This window comes from Phoenix dactylifera, chromosome 1 (genome assembly GCF_009389715.1).
Source record: "Phoenix dactylifera cultivar Barhee BC4 chromosome 1, palm_55x_up_171113_PBpolish2nd_filt_p, whole genome shotgun sequence".
Classification (NCBI taxonomy): domain Eukaryota; kingdom Viridiplantae; phylum Streptophyta; class Magnoliopsida; order Arecales; family Arecaceae; genus Phoenix; species Phoenix dactylifera.
This window is the reverse complement of record NC_052392.1, coordinates 2,021,488-2,047,598: the sequence shown is the minus strand read 5'-3', so window position 1 is coordinate 2,047,598 and position 26,111 is coordinate 2,021,488. Positions and strand designations below refer to the sequence as shown.

General features: G+C 38.7%; 2 protein-coding genes across 2 annotated transcripts; both read left to right on the top strand.

Annotated features, from left to right (window-relative positions):
• Window positions 1–945: 945 nt before the first annotated feature.
• LOC103720133 (transcription factor HY5-like) lies at window positions 946–4,157 on the top strand. The gene is made up of 4 exons (XM_008809709.4): window positions 946–1,156; window positions 1,269–1,449; window positions 3,624–3,780; window positions 3,883–4,157. Exons 1-4 carry the CDS (start codon window positions 1,081–1,083, stop codon window positions 3,952–3,954), a joined length of 486 nt encoding a protein of 161 aa, XP_008807931.2. The 5' UTR covers window positions 946–1,080; the 3' UTR covers window positions 3,955–4,157.
• An 18,191-nt stretch (window positions 4,158–22,348) lies between these two features.
• LOC103720134 (transcription factor MYB61-like) lies at window positions 22,349–24,504 on the top strand. Its single transcript, XM_008809710.4, has 3 exons — window positions 22,349–22,899; window positions 23,008–23,137; window positions 23,208–24,504. The coding sequence occupies exons 1-3, from the start codon at window positions 22,767–22,769 to the stop codon at window positions 24,172–24,174; spliced, it is 1,230 nt and encodes a 409-aa protein (XP_008807932.1). The 5' UTR covers window positions 22,349–22,766; the 3' UTR covers window positions 24,175–24,504.
• The last annotated feature ends 1,607 nt before the right edge of the window (window positions 24,505–26,111 follow it).

Below are 26,111 nucleotides of genomic sequence, written 5' to 3'. Positions count from 1 at the left end.
GGGAGGGTAAAGGAAAAAAAAAAGTTACCTGCTCATCTTCCCCAATCGGCCTCCCTCCTCGCGGCTACGCCCGAGCCGCCACCCTGCACCGCCCGCGGCCTCCGCCTTGTTGCATCGCCACCGAAGCTTCACCGGTCGAGCCACCGCCTTGAGATTTGTCGCGACCGATGCTGTGCCGCCGTTGCAGCACCACACTGAGCCGCCACCGCTGAGCACCGCCACCTCCATCGAGCGCCACCACTTTTGCCGCTCCACCGCTCAGATCCAATGCCCCCTCATCTTCCTAATCGGACGCTCCACCGCCTTATCCGAGCTGCTCGCCGCCCTCACTTCTCCGCTTGCCCGTTTTCCTAACTGCTATAAGATAATTAATAAATGCAAAATTCTAAAAACTATGATATTAAGTAATAAATACAGAATTATGAAGGCTATCACATTAATTAATGTATTTAAATTCTTTACATATACTAGAATTCTTTTTTGCATATATACCTTTCTAAATATACAAAATTGCATGAATATCCTTATAAAGTTGACATTTGCTTGTATACCCTTATAAATATTTCTATTTGCATATCTACCTAGTAAGGATATTTTGGTCATTTTAATTTAAAACCATTAATTTTTTAACGGCATTAGATGACATAGGTACATATGCAAAAGTAGGGATTAAAAAAAAAAAGAATAGAATAGCAAAATAAGTGTTTTACGAAAGTATACATGTAAATATCAATTTTAAAAGGGTATTCATGCAAAATTCGATATTTAAGGGAGTACCAAAAATAAAACTTGCTCTTACGGGACCTCCAAATTATAATTTATTAAATTAGGGACCAACAATTAATTTTAGCAATACGAAAGTGGCTCTCCGCGCGCCAACGTGGTCTCCTGTCTCTCACCAGTCTCTTCTTCTCTCTTTGCGTACTTTCGACGAAGCCTCGAAGCCGTGCCCAAAGAAACCGCAATGGAGAGCGCCACGTTTCTCCCCTCCCCTCCATTCCCTTCACCAAACCCTAACCCTAACTCTCTCCCCTTCTCACCCCCTCGCCTTCGCCCTCCATCCCTCGATCGCGGCCCGCGATGTCTCTCCCCGACGCCGCCACCACCGCCGCTTCCCAGAGGAATCCCCAACCGCCCTCGCCGGAGGACAAGCCAGGTGATCCGCACCCCCCCTTTCTCTCTTCTCTCTCTCTCTCTCGTCCCCTTAGGGTTAGGTTTTCGGTTCTCTTGGGCTTGCGATTTCATCTTTTCTTCTTCGCCTTGAGTAGAGGAGAGCGACGACGACTTGTTCACGGTGCCCGACGTGGAGTCGGGCCCGAGCAGCTCGGGAGCAACGGCGGCGGCGGCGGAGATCCTGCAGAGCACCAGCAGCGGCGGCGGCGGGTCTGGGCCCTCCAAGAGCCGCCGGGGCCGGAATCCAGCGGACCGGGAGTACCGAAGGCTGAAGAGGTTCTCTCCCTCCTCGCTTCTCTACACTTTCTTGCTTTTAATTTGTCGTTTCGTGAGAAGCGTTATCATATGATTCTTCGTCCAAAACTATCTTTTGATGTGCAAATGTGATTCAAGAAAACACAATAATTAGTGCGATTGATAAAGTTTGTTCCTTCCGTCCATTTCACGGAAGATCTATTGGTAATTCTGCTTCACCTGGAAAAACAAAACTGTTCTTGAATTAGACTTCGCTGCTGTATATTTGACTCGAGTCTCATCTTCAATCATTGATATGGAACATTGGATTTGGGCCCAGAAATGCCTGGTTACTCACTTATAGTCATCTTAAAGTTCTAGCATCTGTTTTTATCTGTTACAGTGGCACAAAATGGCTTAATATGATAAAATAATGATATCGTGAATATATAACTTTCAGCTAACATTTAAAATTACACCAACTGAAAAGTTTAATGTAAACTCGATTTTTAATTATTGGAAAGGTGATGATGCCAAATAAATGCTACTGTGATAACTATACACATTATTTCATTTGGTCGTAACACAACAAAATTGGGCCGGGTAGGGTTATAATATTAGAGAAGCTGCAGGCAAAAATATAATGCAAATCAGAGAGATTTCCCCCTAGAGTCTAATTATTTAAAGATTAAAAAATCTCAGCTTAGTTATGCTTTGAACTTTTTTGAATTCATCACTATCATGTTTTAGAACATTTCGAGGCAATAAATTGAATAGTCAATTATTCTCCCCCATCTTCTTACACTTGATATTCAACTTCATCTTTCATTTTGTTCTTCTGTCTTGTACTAGACTGTCATAGTAAATGGAAAATGTTGGAAGACTACCATTTTCTTCAAAGATTCAACCCTTAAATGCTCAATGGTATCCTATGGATCCCTAAATGAACAGCTGGAAAAATGTCGGACTTTGAAATGTTATTGATAAAAAAATTGCAATAATAGGCACTCTTTCTATACACTAAACTCCCGATCCTATGGTTCAAACTCCAATACTTAACCTAGACAAAATATACAGCAAGACACTTCATGATCAACTTAATACATTAGCACAACTTGGACAACTTATGGATGCTCCCATATTGGAAGAAAAGTCCCATTTAGCTAAAATAGTTATAAAATATAAACTTATCAAGAATAACTACTTCTTTAGATCTTAGTTTAACAATTGACTGCTAAATGCCCTCCCTTTTTTCTTCTTAATTTCCTTGAAACAAGTGCCATCGATACTTCAAATATTGCAGAGATCATTGAGACCTCACTAATGATATGCAATACTAGCTTTCCTCACTTAATCCTTGGGAAGTTATGGTCATCAAAAGTTACACTCGGAATATGCAAGCATGCCTGCTTGCACTACATGGGGCTTGTATTGGTTAATGTGTGATGAGAGGTGTCTCTCCACCATCGAGCCAATCAGCCACCGATATGAATAGAAGAGCAGAGGCTAGCTATAAATCCTCTTGAAGTACTACTAATTTAAAGATAATATAAATTCTTTATAGAATGGTATGAGAAAGTCCAAGGGTTACAATTAATATTTCATATACTTGTGGAGTTCAAATTCTTACTTTCTGAACTTTGATTATCTTGGATTCATTTTGCAGAACTTATGGTTGTTGATTAGGATAAAATATAGCTATTCAGCCGATGTCTGTGCATGTGGTGATACTATAGAAACTACACATCACTGAAAAAAGTGTCCTACAACACATGGATGATATCAGTAGAACCATATGAAGGATTGTCTTGAGTGGATATTTCTTGGAGATTGCCAAAAGTAGGAAATATGAGAATGGTCTATTAAAGGTCCCATGGGTCAGTTTTTACACAATTTATTAAAATTTTAGCAGTATTATCTTTGAATTTTAACGTAATGCCATCTTATTAATGATGGGCATACTTTTGAAAGTTCTCCATACCCTGGCCTGTTTACTCGGACATATATATTATTTAAAATGCTTTTCTGAGCCATTTGTTTCTTGTTTTGGTATTCTGACCACATCTGATGCTATCATGCAAGCTAATATAGTAGCATGTGAGAGCTCAGCTGGTGAATAATGCCTAGTGGTTTGATTAGTTGTGTCTGATGCTTCCATTGTTCATTGAATTTATTTGTCTCTTATGATTAAGTTTTTTATTATAAAAAAAAAACAGGTTGCTTAGGAACAGGGTTTCTGCTCAGCAAGCTAGAGAAAGAAAGAAGGTTTATGTGAATGACCTAGAATCCAGAGCCAAAGAGTTGCACGACAAAAATTTGAAGTTAGAAGAAAAAATTTCAACTTTGATCAACGAGAACACTATGCTTAGGAAGGTATATCCAAGATATTATTTTCCCCTGATCAATAAGTTTCTATAAAATGGGTCACCTGTAGCTTCAGTTTTGATCTTTGTCTATTTTTATTCTTTTCTGCAGGTTCTTATGAACACCAGGCCTAAAGTTGATGAAGGTATTGAGCCACAAAATGATGTGCCAGGCAACAGTTAGCAATTAGGATATCCAAGTTACTGTTTCACGAATTATTGTAAGAGAAGAAGTGAATATATCAAAACTATACATTGGGAGTTTGTCATATCTTGATGTGGAACTAGACTTGTTTGCTATGTTTATGATTACTTAACCATGTCTTCCTTGACATTGTTCCGCTTTTTCCAATTTGTCAGAGTTCTTTGTAAACTCTGTTTGCTTACCATTGTTTTAATTCTTTTGGAGCCACCCAATCTTTCAGCCTTAATAAACTTGCATATATCACTTCTTTTGCATAATTTGGTGCCAATCCATCATATTACCTTTTCATTAAAAAGCTGAATCTTGCAGCAGCAATATGGACATATCTAAGTTTTTTTATTGCTAGAATCATCACCATATTTCCTTTTTATCTGTTGAACTCTTTCAGACTCTGTGTAATAAGATAACTGAAAAATTACATTTGGTACTTTTAAATTCTGATGCAAGTTCTACATCATTAACGAGGGCCTGCTTGGAGTTGCTCTTGAAAGCAACTTCAAAGATACGAGATGGCTCATTATTAATTGCTATACGTATATTGCTATGTACGTGGATGTAAGTTGATGTATTATAAATACTAGGTTTATGCATACTATATGCAGTTATATGTGAGGCGTTGCAGCCTATCTTAACCATGTTCGATGTATATGTGCACTTGGTAGTGGTCCCGTTTCAGCATCATCAGGCTCTTTATCACTTCCTGAAAATACAAAGTATCAAAGCAAGCATTGATCATCATGGGCAAGATACCATATCTTAGTTGCCGTCTTATGAAAATTGGATTTATCTGACACCGATCACCATTATTGGATGTGACTCTTGTCACATGCTCTTCTTGATGACAGTTTACCTGCTTTTCTCGAATGCCCATCTCCATAGTCTGACAGTTATTTGACATGTGGTGACAAGGTCTTACCAGGTCTAGTTGAACCTCAGAACTGGAGGGATTTTTCTCATTCTCTTTTGTGAGGTCTTGGCTTTATTATCAAATTGTAGAAGTGGAGTCATCCCCTGTTATCCTTTATGCATACTTTCACCTCAAATTACAGTGAGGTGGACTCTTCGAGGCCAGTTGATCCTTCCCAAAAGGTTGTCGAGGTTTTCGTTGCTCCCTTCGCACAAACCAAGGATTTTGCTCTCCAGTTACTAATTAAATCCTTTGTTTTGAGTTCTCTTCATTACCTACTGTTCCCTAGTTGCTTGTTATATATCTGGTTTTGATCCAGCATGCATCTTTCTGTTTGATTGGTTGTGCCTCATTCCTTGCATTTGGCTGGTTTGGGTTTTGGCCCCCTATACTATCTTTTCTTAGGTTTTTAGTCAATTTGTGTCATTTCATCATACATCTTCCTCCACTTGGTTACCTTGATATCTTTTGTTAATTACTTAGATTTCTCTCATCTCTGAGCTGGTGTTATTTCTAGTTTACTCTTGTACCTGAACTTCAGGGCATTTCAGGTATTGGGTTCCCTTTGTTATAAGCTTTGAAAATCCCTTTCGTGTATTAGAAGCCTTCTGCTCTCTTGCATCTTGCCTTGATTACTATTGATAACCTTTTATGACACCTATGGAATTTTGTGAAAGAGCTCCAAAAAGCTTGTAAGTTAACTGGAACAAAAATGATAAAAAAATATGGAAGGTTGGTATTATTCTATTGAATGGATTGATCATCTCTTCCCGGATAATCAACAAAAAATATTTTCATGAAAAAATATAGAGTAAAATCAGATATTTAAGAATTTGTGATCATACATATCATGGCTTGCTGGTGATTCTGGAGATGAGCTGTCATATCTCCATGAAAATTTGGTGAAGAATATGTAGAACAATTAAATGTCACACAAGGAGGATGCTGGAATGTGGAAGGAAGCTTTTAGTCAGATGCTTTGTTTCTTCATAAACATTTAGTGGAAAGTATGAAACTGATTAATAAAATGATTAAGATATGTAGATTGAGCATTTGAGAGAAGTAATGTGGAAATATAGGGTGTACATTCGTGAGGTGGGTATGCCTTCGGTTTCAATGTTTAAATCAGAATACCCATGGGTCATTCTCTATTGGTGCATAACATGCTAAATGTAAAATGTGTGACCAAAGGCCTTATAGAAGTTCGTAAGTGGGGAGGTCATACTTATTATATTTGTCTTTCACGGTGTGTTGTATGTATCAGCTGATAAATTTTTTTTTTGTCCTGAATGGACATTGTAACATATATTTCTACTTTTTTCCATCTGCTTTTTGTGAGCTCTTACACATTAAAGCATCTGGCTTCTAGTTTCATGATGCATTTATAGAATTTGTTAATTTCGCATCCTCACTCTATGGAGCATGCGAGTGGTTTGAACTCATGTAACATCTTGATTTTTTGAAATGAAAACTAATCTGCTTTTTATAATATTAGCTGTATAACAAATAAAGCATGAGTTAGATGCATTTATCTAGTAACTTATTGTGCTGTATAAAAACTAATAGCTCTTTGAAAGATAATTTGGCAGATTTCTGTCCTTCAGAGTCATATTACTGAAACATCTATGTTAATTTCAGCTTTTAATAGGAGGCTTTGTACGGATGATCTGTTGTTTTATCTACTTCAAAAGAATCGTTCTCTAACCACTCACGAGTATCCTGGATAATTGACGCCTCATCACTAAATTCTCTTGTTTCTTTGTTTCTCTCTGGAGATAGCTATGGTATTTAGGTTGGTACATTCTTGATACATGTTGTATTTCAGTTCAATTTCTTTCAATAATTTAATATTACCTATAAAATTTCAAAACATTATGGATTTTCAAATCCCAATCTACATCTCTCTCTATTTAAGAAGTTCATAAAATAGTTGGAAGGCCAAAAAGAGGTTGCTTGATAGCTTAATAATTAATAAATTATCTAGACATGTCTATGCATGGATTTCTTTTTAAGACCGGAAAATCTACCCCAACAATCTCCTCATTTCTGTCCTCTCATAATATGCACAATTGAATTAAGTCAACTCTTGCCATGATTCCTCAATTTATCAGGTCTGGGACAGTTACCATAATTTGTAAGATACTTGCTCTTGGGTTTCATCATCACTCTTTGCTAGATTCATGCAAATTCTAGTCATCCAGGGTAGATCAATTGGTTTAATTTTTGCTTTTCTGCATGTTAGTAGTCTGTGGCATCGTTGTTGTTATTATTGTTGTCATTGTCACTGTCCTGTACTACATGATGTATGTTTTTCATGCTTGTACATCTCTATGGATTGGATGTTGATGTATGCGTAGAGTTTAACTAGGCAACATGATTTATATTAAGATTGGTTGGATACAACCTCTGTGTAGAACATAGCTCATTCCTCTTTCATGACTTCATTCTTTACACTAGTTCTCCAATAAATTAAGATGCATATGCCATGACAGGCTGAGTTCACTTGTTTTATCCATGTCTTCCCATGATGGTTGTACTTGCTGTTGCTACCTGGTAAAATATATTTATAATTCAGAGCAAAATTATACTGCAACGGGCAAAGATTCTCGTAGCTACATCAACTTTTCCAGTGTTTTGTGGGTGTGCATGATGTGAGTGGCAAAAACTGGCCTATTGCACGGTGATCATCAAAATCTAGCAAGAGTTACGGTTGCTATATTAGAAGAACAAGGATTGCGATAAGGCTGCTTTCCTTTTCATTTTGTTGGCTTTTTATATTTTGGAAAACATTGATAAATTCCATATTGTTCGGATACTTTAACTGAGAGTAGGAAGCCTCATCACAACCATTTCAGATCGGCTTTTTGAAATGCCATATATTTGTTCCTTCATTATTACAGCTGTCAGCAAACTTGGCATTCTTAAACACCTTTATTACCTGGTCTTGGGACCAACTTCCATGGTTTTAGATCTCATTTTCTTTTGTTACTGGACTTAAAACAAATCTTGATTGTTTGCAGAGAATTACTAGGCAGTTGGCTGATCTTCAAGCTCCCTCTGTTTTTCTAGGTAAATATATCTTTGTAGGAACAGTTCATTTTCTAGGTGCCTTTCTTGTAGAATTTTATGAATGAATTTTTATATCCTCATCCCAAATGACTGTGTTTGATGTTATGTTCAGTATGATATCTTCAAGATTAGAAACCAACACATCATATGATATCTTCACATCCTGGACAATTTGCTTCGTAGTTCATCTTTCTTCTTAGTTGCTAAATGAACCCATAAGCTCGGGGCACTGTTGTCGGAACACCTTATTTGACTAGCAATCAGTCATATGCTTTCGTTTCAATCTTCAAGACACATACCTAGTTTTCATTGAGGCTGCTTATTGATTGCATCTGTTTTTCATTGATTTGCTGATGTTAGATTCCTTATCAAGTTCCTGGACATCCATTGTTTGAGCGTGTTGTTGGTGGTGAACTGTAAAGCTTGTCTTGGCATTGACAGATGTAAGTTATGGAATGCCAAAGGGATACCCACCTGATAGTGCTAGGAAGATTCAACTAGTAATTTTGATGTTTAGGGCCTCTAGACTTTTCAATAATGATGCAACGGCGCCACTTATGGATTGATTTGATTCTTCGCTATGGCAGGTCATAATTTAGTGCTTTTGTATGGAACTCCTCAATACAATTTTACCTGACGTTATATCTTACATGTGTTTGCAAGATTCGCTTGACTCCTCTCTCTTTATGTTTTTTTTTTTTAATGATCCTGTGACCAGTTATCGACCTACTCATATCCTGATGTGTTTCGTAAGCCAATAATTTTATCTCCTCATTCTTCCTAGAGGGCTTCATATCTCAATTGCAAGGGTATCTCTTTTGTTGCCTCATTTGTATGAAGGCTTTTCGACTGTATACTGAAGAACTTTAGCTAGAATTTTGTCTAGGTGCCTTTTGATTCGATCAGACACCCTTCTTTGTCATAACCTGTTGGCGTGATATGGCTGGTTTGTTGACATGACATTTCTAGGAAGTCTTTTGGACAATAAGAATGTAACAGAAATTATGAAATCATTGAGCTTTATATTTATCACTGAACCAGGGATCCAAGCTTAGTCAATGACGCAAGGTGTGAGGAAAGCTACCACTTTCCAATAAACAAAAGGAGAAATCTAATTACTTGAAGATGGAGTAGGTAAAGATGGAATAGGGGAGTGGGGGGACAAAGCAGCACTTTAACAAGTTTTAGATAATTGGTGATTAGTTCCTTCTTGTTAAGGTCAATTGTCATTATTACTTGGCCCTCCACCAACATCCTTTTCCTGAATGAAAAGTTAAACCACTTTATCTTTTTCTCTCTTATTGCATGTGACCGACCAAGTTGGACTAGCTTTAGTCTGGTAGTCAATTGTCTTTAGGAGACTGCAGTTGTTTTTATGCAGTTATAATCATCATGAAGTTCTGGAAAAGTATTATTACACACTTACAATTCATATATTCATTCAAATTTTGCGGATGCTGTTAGAAAGGCTGCGCTGGATGAACTTCTGTGCAGATGACAAATACTTCCAGCTGAAAATGTTGAATCAGCATAGTGGAAGGGGATTCAAAGTGCACATCATATTAGTTATCAAGAAAATATTTGATCATAATTTCTTGATCAGCCAATTCACTCGGTAAATAGTTTCTGAATGATCGAACTGAGAGTATTCTTATACAATAGCTAATAAGTTTTATTTCTGTTTCAAATTATTGTAACCGGTAACCGATACCATTTTGATGGGACAAACATTGCTTGATTTTGCATGCTATTTGCTGTAAGTTATTTTGCAGTTCTTTCAGATATAAATTTCATGCACCTACTTTCTTGGCTCTTCTTCCCACCCAAATTGGTCTTAAATTCTCAATATCATCTTAAAATCTTGGAATTCATTGCTTTAGAGCTTTAGGCTACAACCATGAATGGTTGGCGAATATGGGGCTGCTGCCACCATGTGATTGGAAGCTTCTGCCTTCCCCAAGCAAGGACATTACAGCTCTGATTCAGTCATTTAGACCAATGAAATGATCGTTATCAAGTGACCGTTGCTTGTTATTGTCAATAGCTGTCTTCTTAAAGAGTGGGTCCTTATTCTTGTGCTTAGGGGAACGATGATTAGATTAATGACATGAACACCCGCCTTCCAATATTCTCACATCCATCTTATCGTCTTACACTTTTTTTTGCGTTCATGAATTCGAACGATAGGAACTGAGCACAGCATCCTATAGATGTCTCTTGGTTTCTTAGTTTTCTATTCATTTAACTATGATAACATTTGATGAAGATATCTTCTTAACCCGGAAGAGTTAAGCAGTCATCGATGCTCTCATTACTGTCTTGCAGCCCTCTCTTACAATTTCACCACAACTTCTTCTAAGTAGATTCGATCAATATTCTTTACTTTTCTTCTGAGTCGTACTTATTAGTTTCATAATATGGAAACATGTGTTTGATTCCCAGGTCTTTTATTATATCAGTAAATTGGTTTGGTGCTTGCATGCCGGAAGATACCATTCCCATGACAAATGGGCCACCATCGACAATTTCTTCATCATTTGATGGTTCCATCCGGATTAAAGTGACCACTTGTTGTTTCTTAATCACAAAGGTCCCATCACTCCTTCATGTGGGAGACCAGATTAATCCATCTTTTTATTGCTATACTAACGTTAACGATTTCAAATGTACATCCAAAGTCTTCCTTCCAGTTTCTATTGCCTTGCAAGCAATTAACAAATGGTGTGGTCATCTTCTCCCCACCGACATCCGCTGAAGTAGACATCGATGGCTAACATACTTACAAGGAGCGTTGTACAAGTTCCAGAGTCATTCCTACCTCCATGTTTGGTCTACATCCTTAATGAGCTAGAATTCCTCTTCTTTTTCTGTGTCTCAGGGGCGAGCATTGAATATTTAACTAACTAGTACTGCAGAGAACAAACTATGGTGCTGCATATGGTGACCAAGATATTAATGGGGTTATTGCAAGGGAAATCCTTGGGACGGTCTTCTTTGTATGTGAAAAAAAAAAAAAAAACTTAGGCACCGTTTGGATCGAGTATATGTTTCTGGGATAAAAAAAAGTTAAATCGGAAGTATTAATTTATTCCAATATAAATAGGTATGAAATTTGGCTATGGTGATTGGCTAGGTTCAGAAAGGCATCGGCGGCATAGATGGTGTCACCTCTTGCTTCGAGACATTCGAACCATAGTTAGTGGCAGCTTGGCATAAAAAGCTGGTTTACGGAGAGGCTAACCATGCTGCGAACTACAAAGCCTCTTATGTGTAACCAATCACTTGAAAGGTGCCCTATGCATTGGAAAGAGGGAGCTACCTATTTTATGTTAGGGTGAAAATGGTGTTATACCTGGCCCCGAGGATTTTTTTATGAGACCGGACAAATATACCCTTCAAATCCTATTATACTATGATATTACATTATAGATTATAGTATAATATCTAATATAATATTATGATATCATATAGTATTATATTGTACGTGGATGCAGGCACTCCGTGATTCCAAGAAAGGAAGGAAGCGTTCCCCATCTCCTAGACCGGAAAAGATGCGGCTACTTTCCGCCACCTCCTCTTGCCCTTGTTACGCAGGGCACTCAACCATATGTTTAATAAGTAGCCATTCCTACGGTTAAGGTGGGTGAACCATAAAGTGCCTGTTACTTGTTCATTAGCTTTTTGCCAAACTAAAGAAATATAAATTATGGCTGGACAGATTGAAAGCATGTAACGTCTAAAGATGGAATCTTAGGGGATCCAAAGAAAGTAGAGATTGTAATGGAGTGGAGCAATCAAAATAATATTTTTGATATTGCCGCAAATTTTTGAATTTGGTAGGTTATTATAGAAGATTTGTTGATGGATTCTCAAATATAGCGATGCCCTTAGCCCATTTAGCTCAGAAGACAGTCAATTTTGAATGGTCTGCAAACATGCCAGCAAAGTTTTCAAGAACTAAAGAAATGGTTAACATACTTTCTGGTGGTGGTGGTGGTGTTTCACTACTTACGTTAATGGCGATTCTAAGAAATATTCTAGTTATATTTTGATGCATCATGGCAAACCCGTAATTTATGCTTCCATGCAATTAAAATTTTATGGCCAAAATTTTGATCTCTTTTGAATTTCCTTCTTGAAGTACTGCATTGTAAGATAAGATTATAATATTTAATTTATTATATGATATTATATAATAATAATAATAATACTATTCACTATCTTATATTAATATAATACAATATGATTAATATAATAAAATATTACAATATAGATTATTGTAACCATAGAGGCAGTATGTGTCACCTCCTATTTAATACAAGGATAAGAGGAAGGCACAAAACTAGGTTGTACCTAGGTTTAAAGTTAGGCCAGTGTTACTTAAATACAACTTAAGCTTGGTTTAATAGACCAAATAATCATGATAACCTATCCCATCCGACAGCTAAAGGTGTCTGGGAGTTAACCCTACATAAACCACATTTATCCCCCCTTTCAAATGGTGTACTAATGAACTGGGTTGGATTTCTCTCTGTTAAATATAGGAAAAAGAAAATGGGGGATTCTCTTCACACGTGGCATATCGGCCAGGAATCAAATTAAGACCTAATCACGGAGGTAGGAGCTCTAACCTCATGATTGATATTTTTATTTTTTTTTAAATTTATTCACTTTTTGGTAAATAAAAATGCTTCAGGCCTATTTGGATAATCCCATGCAATCCAACTTCATGACAAGATGGACAGGCAAGGCCCATCTTAAGTTATTCATAAAAAAAAATTTCAGAGCAGGCCGGCCCAAATCCTGTAAAGAAAAAATAATCTCAATAAGTTTTTTTTCCACCCTACACAAATGGACCGAAAGAGATCCAATTGATAATATTAGACATAATCGGCGCACATTATATAGTAAATATATGTTGATATCTACAAGATTTTTAACTCAATTCTATAGAAATATCCAAATAGACTTTTCTCCGATCTTCCATCCTCGTTTTCCCTCCTGGCCAAAGCTAGGTTAGCAGTCCATATAACCCAACCTTATCTCATTAAGACGGTAGTGGATTTTTTTTCTTTTTGCTGATAGGAATGGCGGATCTTTTTCACGGGCAGCCGATTTCGATCTGTTCGTGAGCATTGAGATTCGCGCATTTGGCCGCTGGATATGGCTTGAGATGCTGGAACAGGATACAAGCGGTGCTGGTCGAGGTCGTCCGCACCGCCTCCGTCCGACAAGCCGCCGCCTCGAGGCCCGCTGTCGGTCCGTTGACCTGGTGTCCCTGGCATTCGTACGATGCCCCGTCAGCATCATCATCACGAGAAGATTCCCGGCGGGCGTCCCTTCGGACCACGCGTCGAAAGGTCAGAGCAATAGAGCGAAACGCACGCCATCTCTTTGGGACCACGCACCCGGGGGACTGTGAACAGGGGATGCGCAGGACAGCTGTCGGGAAGCAAAACCGACACGGATGGCATCCGTATCTCACGTGCGGACGTGTAAGCCTGAGACGTACGCTTACCGTGGGACGTCGTAAGTGTGACCTGGCGAGTTTGCAGCTTGACAAATCCTGCATAGATTGTGTAAAACTCTGCATCGAGAGACGCCCTGTTTTGCCTTGAAGAAAAAGTTGGTGGCCTTCAGCCGCCTCCTCATCCATTGCAAATTATTGGAGGCCTTGTAGTTGTAGGTCTCTGTGTGCGTGTAAGCATCTCTTATTGACTTACTTTCTCCTTTTTCAATTGAAACAACTTAAAATTTAAAAAATAAAGAGTAAAAAAGAAAGATTGCAGGGGTAGATTCATGAAGAATCTTTAAAGGTTGATCTAGATCGATGTAGTCACCTTTTGGCTTTTACAAAAGTGGCTTAGCTTCCCCGCCATTCACTGTGTCGAGAAAAAGTTGGCGGGGGGAAAAGGATATCGGTTTGATCTGCCATCCACCGTCCATATCCGTGTGGTACAGGTAACATGCATGTGACTACTATACCTTTGAGAATGCTATGCATGATTGGAAGAGAAGGGCAGGCGAACAATCCAGCACATGCGTAGAAAGTTGTGCATACGGCCTTGGAACTAAGCCTTCGCCTATCACATTATGCATGGCGTCACGCTTTCGTGTCGTTATGGATGCGGTTCATGTCCAAACAAGCAGGATTTCTTTACATAGGCAAGGTGGGACCATGTATCTGTGCTCCACCCTCTCATTTTTGCTGTGGGGGATAAAATGGCTTGCCATATGTTTCTATCATTTCTAGGGCACTGTCGGTTAGGGTTTGGGTTGTATCTTTTGTGCGAAAAAATGATTGATCCTTTTTTGCAACACCGACCATAGGACCGCACCCCGCACAAATCTCAAACCACTGTGAAGTGATCGTTGCATGATCTGACGGTGGATTTGCATAAAGAAAGACGAAACTTTAATTTCTTTGTGTATAAGATACAACCCTTGCCCGAAAGTGAATCTAAGTAAAATCAAAAGGCTAGAAATATCGCCTTTTTCTTAGTTAGGAACAATTAATGCCCTGTAGCATACAACCTGTGAAATTAATCCATATTACCAGTCCTAGAGCCACCATTAGAAACTCTACTTTTAGGGGCCGCTTTAGAAAATTTCATATGGTGGGACCATATTACATTTTGTGTTAAAAAAGAAATAAAATCATTGAAGATGTCTAATTATAGTTGCCGTACATGGGTGCTTAGACATTTTATAAGGAGAAAGATGGACCGTACTTTTAGTTTTCTTCTAGTAGAATGCATGTTATTTTTCTAAAAAGCATTAATGCACATTTTCTCCGCATCCTAAGCAAAATGCTCTTAAAGATAATTTATTTTGAAATTACTAATATTTTTATGTACTGTCAAATCCAGCATCTCATTCAAAAAGAATAGTCAAAAGATATTATTTGGATCCTTGGCTCTATATAAATATCCAAGGTCTACCCAATGTATAGTCAATATAGGACTAGATATATATCTGCACGGATCTTAACATACTCCTTCCATCGAAGCCTTAGCGTGCACCATTGTGCTAAGAGTCCAAACCCATTCAACTCTAATCATAAATACCATAATCAGTTTGTGGTCTGTCCAAATGGATCCATGCTATAGGATTCTCTAGTCCACATAAGTCATGGATCAAATTCACTCCGATACCATTTGTCATAGACCAGGACCATATCCCAAAAGTCTAGATGGATGGTATAATTTGGGTTTCTTAGCTTTGTATAAGTATTCAAGATCTATCATGTGTATAACCAATGCGAGATTAAACATGTACCTCCACTCGCATGTACATGCAAGTTACAATAGCTTGTCAATTACCTTGTTCTGAATTTGAAAAAGGCTATGAGAAACTGATATATCAGTTCCATGACATCCAATTGCTATTGTGAACAAGATTGTGACAGGTGTAGCAAGATGTCACTTCATAGCACCAACCATTTGCGGCTCATGAAGAAAGAAGAATGTCTGAGGTTTTCTGTCGACGGGAGGAGATGAGGGGATTATTTAACAACCACATATCGTAAACGGAGGTGGCCAAACGTATGACCCCTTCCATGGCTTTTAAAGCCTTCATTATTGGTAGGGCACCTTATCCCTAAGGGTCCATCCCTGACCACAATCCATGTCAAGGCCTATTAGTAGATGAAACTTGTAATGGCTTACCAAATCTTTTGATCTATTATTGTGTTCAAATGGCATGCATTAGGTTAATTAATCTCTTAACATATACTAAAAAGGAGCAATCATTTGGGTTCATAACATGTGGTTAACAAATGCATGTTCTATATTTGACTTGATTGCGAGATCATGTGCTTTCATATGGAGAATATTGCAGGCGGAAATTTTATGAATTGAAAGGTTTGTTATGCTCTTGATTTATGAGACTTTATACTTAATATATACTCATACCTAGGCATATTGTTGAAGTCAAGGGATGCCTCATGATACTTGAATAAGGAGATACTTGTTTAGAGGTTTTCAATGTTGTGGATATTGGGAAGAAGCATGGAAATGAGATGTCCAGTTCATGCTTGGTTGTCCTGATTCCAAGCACATCCTGGATGGAATATTTGCGCTTGTAAGCCTTCACAAGCAAGAGGAATTATATCTTTAGAAGGCTTCCTCTTCTTCCCCTTCAAAGTTCATTATAGCTTTACCAAGTACACCTTGAGAAGTCATCTCTGGAAATAACAATTAGAGCAAAATAATGTAGGCAATTGCACATGACATCTACCAAGAAATTAAAAAGACGAAAACGATAGATATACGATTAAAAAAAAGGGGGTTATTGTTCCGGTTCTGCCATCGAAGGAGTTGATTGGCAAGTTTCCACTGCATCCGCAGCCTACTGCACTCCGTTATGTATACATCGTCCTACAGAGATCGATGATGTTGCCACTCTTTGCACGAACACTGGCAACAACTTGAAAGATCTTTTCCAACTTTTATCATCTGAGGAAAATTATTAGGTGGATCCGATTCATTGTAGATCTAAAATGAAATTATTTTATTTTCTTTTTTTTTTTGTGTGTGTGTAATTTAGGCTCACGGTGGACCTGATCTACCTAATTATTTCTCGTCATCTGGGGCCGTGCATTTAAGGTCGTGCAGCTTCCACGTTCTCGGTGTACGTTACTAATGCAATAATTATGCTTAAACAATGATATCAGTAGATTTAACTCCACTAACTAACTTTCTCAGAATATTATGCTAAAAGTTTTGGGCCCAACTGTGGTAAAACGTCCCTTTCAGTCAGAGGTAAAGAGCTTGCTCTTAAAAAATATCTCTCGAAAAGATGAAGCACTATTGCTTACAAGTTTCAAAAGACCGTTCAGTTTGTGGGCCAATCTCACCATACAATTGGCAAATTCCGATTTGACCAATGTGTGTTTCCACGAGCCAATAATGAAGAAACCAACGAAACAGGACAGTGATTTGAAAACCTTTTTTCCTTTTTTATCGTTCTCTGTCGGTGGCAGTATCCAAGGTAAATTTAAATTCCAGTAAGTTGCCAAGGGTCCTGTCCCTGTATGGCTTGAAATACCTGAAATCTACTAAGAGAGGTCCGTCAAATATGTGCACCATAATCCTCATGTAACCATGATTTCATTATTTTCTAATCACAATTTAAGTAGACTAAAAGTTTCATGATGTTAAGAACACGCTTCGGTTCTAAAAAATGACTGTAGGATTCTTTAGAAAAACTTCATTTGGTTCTTTCTTTTAATTTTTGATGAAGAGAGAGGTTTTTTTTTTGATGAAGAGAGAGGCAAAGCTATCTGGTCTTTATTAGGAAAAAAAAACAAAAATTAATTATAAAGAATTTGCATAAATAATAAAAAAAATTTATAAAAGATAGTGGTTTGTAAGTAGACCGATTAAATTATTCAACAAGATGAACAATCTTATAAGTAATTTGTGATCTGAAGAATCTCTAGATCTTCAATGTGCAAGTTTGTAAGCTCTGTACCCCGGTCACTCCTCCTCCACACTATTAACACTATTATGTGAAAAAATCATTATTAAAGGGATAAAATTGATTTATATGTATATGACTGCTAAAAATCCATCAGAGCTATCTCTAGGCCTGCTGCAACTGTGTGTCATGAGATTTCACAACAAAGGGGAAGATGACATGCAGAAGCAAGGAAAGACTAATGCTACTTATACAATCATAACCTTAATAATAACCATCTAAATAATGCTCAAGTAAGTCAGGAGACGTTCAAAATTGAGTCATCATCATATTGATGCAAAAATCGTCCAGTCAGCAAGTTGGCTTTGCTAGATATGATCAGAAAATAGAGGAGGATTGAGAACATATGTAGATCCCTTACCATTGTGTTAATTCAGTCAGCAAGTTAATTCCAAACACATGAATCAATGATGCAAAAAACTAAGTAAGATCATAAATTTAACCGAGACAGCTACAAAATCTCTAGCAGACAGACAGATGACATAGTTTGGGGTGGTGAGAAGGATATCAACAATACTGTAAATGGTGATATTGTTTGTATCAGATGGTGATGACAATTCGGTTGCGGTAAACATCATGGAGATTCGATGACAAAGTCAGTGAGAATACTGAATTTTTGGGAGGGATTAATGAACTTGCTGGAAAGTCCGTGAACCTTGAATGGTCCCTCAAAGTGATTGATTCACTTGGTATATGTAATGCCAACCAGTCAATTACCACCGAGCTGTGCTCAAACTCATACTCGTCTTAATCAAAGAGATGTTGAGGACAACCATTCTTAGGAACCTGAGCAAGAACCATGCAATCATGATGGTCGCCGCATGTTACGCTCCAGGGCAGTTTGTGAGAGGCTAGATGCATGAAAGCCATGCTAGCTTCCCTTTTGCATAATGAGTCAACCCAGCCCAGCCGACACTTTTTAACGGATTTACCGATGCAGAAAAGTGTTGCGAGTTTGATTCCCGACGCTTTCTAAAACGTTGCAAAAGCGTCAGCAATGCTACTATGGAATTTTATGACGCTTTTGGTTTGCATCGTGAGTTATAACAAATGATGCTTATAAAAGTTATTAATCGCCGATGCTTCTACACAGCGTCGTATATTAGCTACAATCACCCCCTAAGCTGGGATCAAATCATTGATGGGTTCTTCTCTACATGATGATTTGCTAATGTGAGTACTAATTAGCATGCTATCAAGCTGATGAATATAGTTTCCATGCTAATTCTCCACATAGTTGCGGAGAGAGAGAGAGAGAGAGAGAGAGAGAGAGAGAGAGAGAGAGAGAGAGAGAGAGAGAGAGATTTCATTGGCCTCCCACCAAAGGTTAGCTTACATTTTGACCAAGTCAACAGATCTGTGATATAGTCAAAACCATTCTGGTCAACAAGACTTAGTCCTACTGGTTGGTATCCTCTCCAAGAGCATATTTTTATCATTGTATTTCTTAAACAATACAAATATGCGCACAGGCCATTAGGCTTGACTCTGACAATTGTTTGGATAGGTTTGGGAATCTTTGGCTCCTACTATTAAACTTAGTTGCCTGTTTGGTATGTAAGTTTGGCTCAGTATTCATCAATCTGAACTTGAGCCTAGAAGGAAGACCTGGGTTATAATAGAGCCGACCTCAAGCTTTGCTTAATTAAAATTTCCCCCTCTGACTAGGCCTATCTCAAGTGAAGGATGTCCCATTAGTGAAATTACCATTATATATTTATATGCTTTCTTTTTGGTAAGCATATATTTGTATGTTTGAAAGTTTTACAATATACAAAAGCAACATGGGCATTTTAGTCTTTTTAATCAAATGCTGGGTGGACCTTATCCTGTGTTCCTACTATTCATACTAGGTTTGTATGATCCGTCCATTTTTAAATAATAAAAAAAATATAGCTCCCTTATAATTTTAGTCCTTTTAAGGACTTTTCTATAATTTTTAAAAACAAAAGATTTTTCCTAAGCCTAGGATAAAACTTAAGGGCGACGAAGATGGTGGTGATGAACGAGACAAGCTGCAACCTCAAAAGGGCTTTGGCTCTGTAACCTTCCAAACACCTTATCACCCACACCACATCGAAAGCATCCAAATTTCTCTTCATCTCATGTGCTTTTTAGTTTAGCTTCTCTTTTATTGGCCTTTTTTTTTCCTCCCTTTCTTTTTATGTTATAATTTTGATGTTAATGTAACATATTTGATTTTATTTAATTTTAGCTCTCCCACCCTCACTATTTGCGGTTGTAATGTCATGTTATTATAGCACCAAAAGTTATTAAAAATTATATTTATTTTTAGTTTTTTATAATTTATTTATCTATAATTTTAATCTATTTCTATATAAAATAATTAATAATTAGTATATTTATTATGTCATTTTGATATCACAGTGAAACTCGGGCTGACTAGACTGACGGTTGAGCCGTTGGCCCAGTTCCTGTTCTGGTTCAATCAACAGCCCACTTTTTACAACATTGCGCTCGTACCCTGGTGCGACGCATCGTCACTGTGGACCGCACGATCGACACCCGGGGCGGGGCCCAAACTTTTTCCAAACCATCTAATGGGCAAATCCCTCTACAGGGATCAAAACCTCCTACCCGAACCGTTCGTTCAGGGGGTCCCACTTTTGTACCCCCTGATAGTGAGCTTTGAGGGGCCGTGGATCCATCAGCTTCATGGGTGTCCATCTGGGCCTAATCAATATGGGCCATTCAGCTTCATGGGTATGAATGGTGGTGGATCCATCACTTCGGTCGGCAGCCTGTGATTGATGTGAATTGGTGGCTGTGATCACTAGAATGTTTTTTTTTTTTGTACATCCGCTGCTTACACTAATCTCACATGAGCACAACTAACTGAATCCATAGAAAGAAAACTACTACACAGTGGTGGAGAGACAGAAGCGCATCGAATCTAAAAGATTTCTCTAGAATATTGGGCATTAAATGAGGCGACTCAATCATCAACTCTGTTAGCCTTCCAAAATACATGCACAATTCGAAAAGCACAACACTTGTTCAGCATCAGCCGGATATTGCCTAGAAGTAGATATAATTTATCAGCATAATTTTACAAATATACATCACATCTGATTGGATACAAATTTATTCAATTTTTAAATTAATTGTTTGGTTTATGCAGTAATTGGTTCAGGCCATGACAGCTATACGATAGAATGCTATTTTAACATCTTCTACTAATTTAAAATTGGTTTATGGGGGGTTTATGGGATTTTTTTATTCCGGGAATATTTGATCTCTTGTAATATTGGACTTTAATATGGAAAATTTTGTCAAGGATTTTGGACAGCTGATGGTTGTGGGGGCCCGCAACAAAGCTGGAAACAGCGAGGATATGGAGCGCTAAAAGCTATTAAAGAAATGGCTTTTCCGAAGAAGGGGCCCAAGGGAATAGAAATCACACAAAAAGATGGTCAGGATCAGCATTATAATATGCTTGTTGTCAAAAAAATTTCCACCCCCTTTGTCTAATTCGGAATTACTTTTTGGGTCACATGAACCCAACCATGGCACTGTGCGTATCTTAATCATTGATGACAAATGAAATTAACTATAAAGATACTTTGTAGATCTTGGGTTATTTTAATCCCCATGCATCGCATCCATGCCCATTTGATGATTTTGGTAGATATTGGTGTCAGTTTTAAAACATAAAATAAAATAAAATCCAAATAATTTCATCGAATATGGGGATAGCTGAAGGGCTTAGCAACAAGAGGAATAAAGCTGGCTAGTGCTATAGTGGAAATAACTAGAAAACTTTCCGAGCAAATTAACTAGAAAGCTTTAGTTGATGAAAATTAGTCGGAAATCATTACTATGATTTTTCAGCTTTTCTTGTAATTCTACGTACGAAAGCTTAAAATCTTGAGAAGAAACCTAAAACCGAATCATAAGATACGGAGTTATACGACACTTAAAATAAATTACTTCATACGAGCACACACAATGTTTCATTTCTCCTCGACGAGAAAATTTTTCTATTCTTGCCGTTACTTGTTTGAAGTGCAATGCTTTAGGAAAAGGCAAAAAAAATCATTTTCATCCGTACTAGAATGATATGAAAGCTAAAACACCGAGGAATGCGCGCTAAAAAGTCATTTTCACTAGTCCCCTTCTCATTCTAATTTCAGAAAAGAAATAGAAATGCCCCGATGCTTCAAAATCTAATCTCAAGTCTCCTCCAATTCAAGTGTATCGAGATCATTCTGATTTCTATTTTAATTCATTCCGATTTGGATTCCGATTTCGCACCAAAAATATTCTAGTTCCATTAATGATTATGTACGTTAAATGCTTTGTTGCTTAATTCTTCCCTCTTTTTGGTAGAAAACTGCTTGATGCTTTAAGTAGTCCTGTTCTGAGTTACAGACTTGTTCCGCAGCTACATACGTTCACTTTCTTCAGAGAGAAGGCATGATACAGTGGTCCATGCTCTCCAATTGCTAAATACCAAGTTCTTCAGGCAGTTTCCAAGAGAAACAACGTGTCTTTTTGGAATAGAGGAAGAAACCCGCTGCTGTAAAAGATGTATGGAAGTATTTTGTTCTTTCCAACCAATGATGAGCCTTTCCGAAGTGATCATGGGTTTAGGGATCTGCCCAAAAAGCAATGGCGGTCCTGTTCTCTGACACAAGAATATCTAGGGAACTCAAATGGGTACCAGAGTTTCCTTCGGACCTTCCCTTGCGGACAGGATACTACTGCTGTATTTGCAAACGTTATTGTGAACTTAAACTAGATCCATTCCTGATTCATTTTTTAAAATTTCTGGTCATCTCTATACTGAATTGAATTGCTTCAGAAAAAAAAATGTTGCTTTTACTTGCATTAACGCTCAAGTCATTGGGACCAAATCCTCTTTAGGCTTCTTCATTAATCTATGAGAGCAGATGCCCCACAACCACTGTAGGTGCAAACATTTATTACAGTGCTTGATGAGACATACATTTTAGATGATCAATCCCCATATCCCCACCTTAAAAAGTAGTAGTAAAAAATGAGGGCAAAGAAATTTAAAAAAAAGGAAAAAAACCTTAAAGACAATCACACCCACTTGATTGTGACCTCTCTCTCCCCCTCTCTCTGGCTCAGCCTTCTCCTCTTAATTCAATTCCTCCTCTCTATTGCCACTTCATTATCTGAGCCTCCACACAATCTCTTTCCCATACAGCACCCGGCACCTCTCAGAGATCAAAACCCAGTCCTGATACACACAAACTACCTCCTCGAGCTGATAATTCGGAGGGATCCAATACCAAGCTCTCTGCTGCTGTGAAGGCCTCGGTGGCATTGCGCTTGTGTCTCGCTCGAAATGGGAAGACATTCCTGCTGCTACAAGCAGAAGCTAAGGAAAGGCCTCTGGTCCCCAGAGGAGGATGAGAAGCTCCTCAAGCACATCACCAAGTATGGCCATGGCTGCTGGAGCTCTGTGCCCAAGCTAGCAGGTAACTCAACCTCTTTGGCCCATCAAATCCGAAAACAAGAAATGCATCACAAAAACATAATGAATACAGACCGCTCTCTGAATTCTAAGAGAGAATTATGCTTCTCAGGTCTTCAAAGGTGTGGAAAGAGCTGCAGATTGAGGTGGATAAACTATCTGAGGCCTGATCTCAAGAGAGGCTCATTCTCACAGCAGGAGGAGGACCTCATCATCGAACTCCATGCAGTCCTTGGCAACAGGTACCGATTGCTGCATCTCCTAGAATTCGATCTATAGGGGGCTCATGCGTATATCTTTCCTCCCTTTCAGATGGTCTCAAATTGCAGCGCAGCTGCCGGGGAGAACGGACAACGAGATCAAGAACCTGTGGAACTCCTGCATCAAGAAGAAGCTGAGGCAGAGAGGCATCGATCCCAACACCCACAAGCCGCTTTCCGAGACCGAAGGCGGAGAAGATAAGGTCCCGGCGAACGAGGACAAGACTGCCGGATCCAGCGAGCTGAAGCTCCTTGCCCCTCCCTCCGGGAACTTGAACTCGGTAGTTCCTGAGCTTGCTCCTCCATTGATGTCGATGGTGGACGGGTCGAACTCGGAGAATTTGGTAGCATCCACAAAAGATTTCTTTCTATACCGGTTCGCCGCAGGCCATGAGAGCTCCTCCGGCTGCCAACCCACCAATTCGATGGACTACTTGCCCCCCCGGAATTCAGTTTACAGTCCCAGCTCATCGATGGACCAAAATCCGCCTCTCTGGTTCAACCAGAACGCCAGGCTGCTCGACATGAATCCCGAGTTGACTTGCAACATGATGATGTCTGCTGCTCTTCCGTCGGTCTCGAGGTCAACTGTCTCGACCTCCATGGGTCTAAAGCCCACAGCTCGCATGGCAGCAGACAACTCTCTCCCCGGATTCCACTGCTTGGAGGCCGGCAACTCCAGCAACAACAGCGCAAGCAGCGGGAACAGTGGTGGCGGAATCGAGCCGCAGAGCAACAATTCTATCTATGAAAGCAGCATCTTCCAATGGCCGGAGTTGGTGCCGAACAGACAAGCTGAAATCCAACTCGGAGGTGAACCAGAGGACCTCAAATGGTCTGAGTACCTTAACGGCACCATCCCTTTGTCCGCGGATATCCAAAACCAAACTCAACTTCTCAATGGAGCTGTCAAGGAAGAGAACCAATTTCCGATTGATGGGTTGAGTTCATGGCTGCAACCTCCTGAATTATTCGGTAAGGACTTCCAGAGAATTTCCACGGTTTTCAAACAAATTTAAATTACGAGTACACGTAACAGTCCTTGTGGAGCCTCCGATTCACATACAGAAGGAGTCCTTTTCACAGAGTTTCAACTTAGAAAGGCTGCTTCTAATAGTAACTTTACAATGCGCGCACCATAAAATTTTTCTCATGTAAATAGGCCTCATGATACGAAAACCTTTAGTCTTTGTTGATCTTTGGATAGTCGTGGGAAGAAGTGCAGAATAAAGCCTGTTTCAGTGTATGTTTGTTTTTGTTTTTCATCTAATTTCATTATTTTGGAACTCACATATTGCTATTATCTCATGTAAACAATCGTATCTCTGCTTTGGTTTACTCCACTCTTATTCCATTCTCTTTTCTTACCATTAATGGCATCATTTTCAATGAAAAAATATACAGTATTTCCTATCAAAAGCTCTCGAAGAACTCATTAGAACTTGTGAGAACTCGTACGGACATATGTTTAGTTCTACATCGATTATTTACTGGATAGATCTTGAGTACTTATACAGGATTAAGAAACCCAAATAATATCTTCTGACTATTTTTTTTTGGATGAGGTCCTGAGTTGTTACAGAAGTCAACATAAGTTGCCATGAATACTAATGCACACTGTCTGTTTTTGGGCATGAGTTGTAGCTGTCCGCGTCTAGTTTACTCATCTGATAGCTACTCAGATGGTCTCAAATTCAATTGGAAGGCTTTAGAAGCAGCAAACTGAGATCGGTTGGTTCTGTATTGCCAAGCAAGGCAGCACACTTCTCACAGGAGAAAAGAAAGCAAATCTCCTGAAAGAAAACAAGGATTTATTCAATTCACCTACTAATCAAAGGCTAATGACTCTCAGCCTCCTATTAAACATGATGGTTCCCCCTATCTCTAGGCAATATATTAAGATCCACATTGGTCTAGAAAGATTTCTCCTATTCAACTTTTTTTTTCCCTTTGCAGAAGATAAAACCTTTTCATTAGAACATTATTTTCTGTGTGCGCGTATCTTGGTTCGGTTGCTGAGGGAAAGAGTGGAGAGGCATGATAGAAATTGATGTGTTTTCCACTTGCATGATCGATGCTTGGGAAAAGCAAAAGAAGAAAATTATTTAAATAACAGAGGAGAGAGGGGTCGATTTCCATCATCTTTACCTCTCAAGGTTCATTTCAAATTTCATATCCTTCCTTTTGTTTTCCCCCCCTCCTATACAAGCAGAAGTGTCATCACCAGCTAAAACTTTCTTGACGAGGTAGGATTGACAGGGATGGGACACCATCACACGCTAATGTGCGTTAATCAATTGAACGAGACACCCATTCATTAAATGGAAATTTAAAACATGAACTTCAGAAATAACAGATGAAGTAATGATAAAATATTTGATGATGGCATGGTAAAGAAGAAAAAGTGAACATCGAGCGAGCACAACCATGGTGGGGACATGCTATATGGAACAGCTATGGCTGCTTTGCTGTATAAACAGGTTTCTTCAGCTCATTTAATTTATGCTGGTCTTCTTGTCTATTCCAATGCATGCGAACCATGTTGGTAGATTCTTTTTGTTAAGCGACAAAAAAAACAGTAGACCAAAAGAATCTAAATACAACGAACCATTTGATTTGAATTGGAAACAGGATAAGAACATCTAAGAAAGTTCAGTGCAAGCCTCTTTCAAGGGGATGAGGCAAGCCTAAAGGACGCTACCAGTTTGACTGCAAAGTACCCGCAGGCACAGGTGAAACATGAGCGGATTGTTTATGCAGCACTGGCTGCATAACTGCATGAAGGCCACGAGAGCTCAAAGAAAAGGTTATCCTACTGAACAGAATATGGATGAGAGATGAAAATTCAGTAGGTTTCCTGAGCTGAATTTAGCTTGGCATAACTTTATCTGATAGCTTATTTGTGATATTGAAGAATACTGAAACCGGAAATTACAGGCACTGCTACCTTCATCCA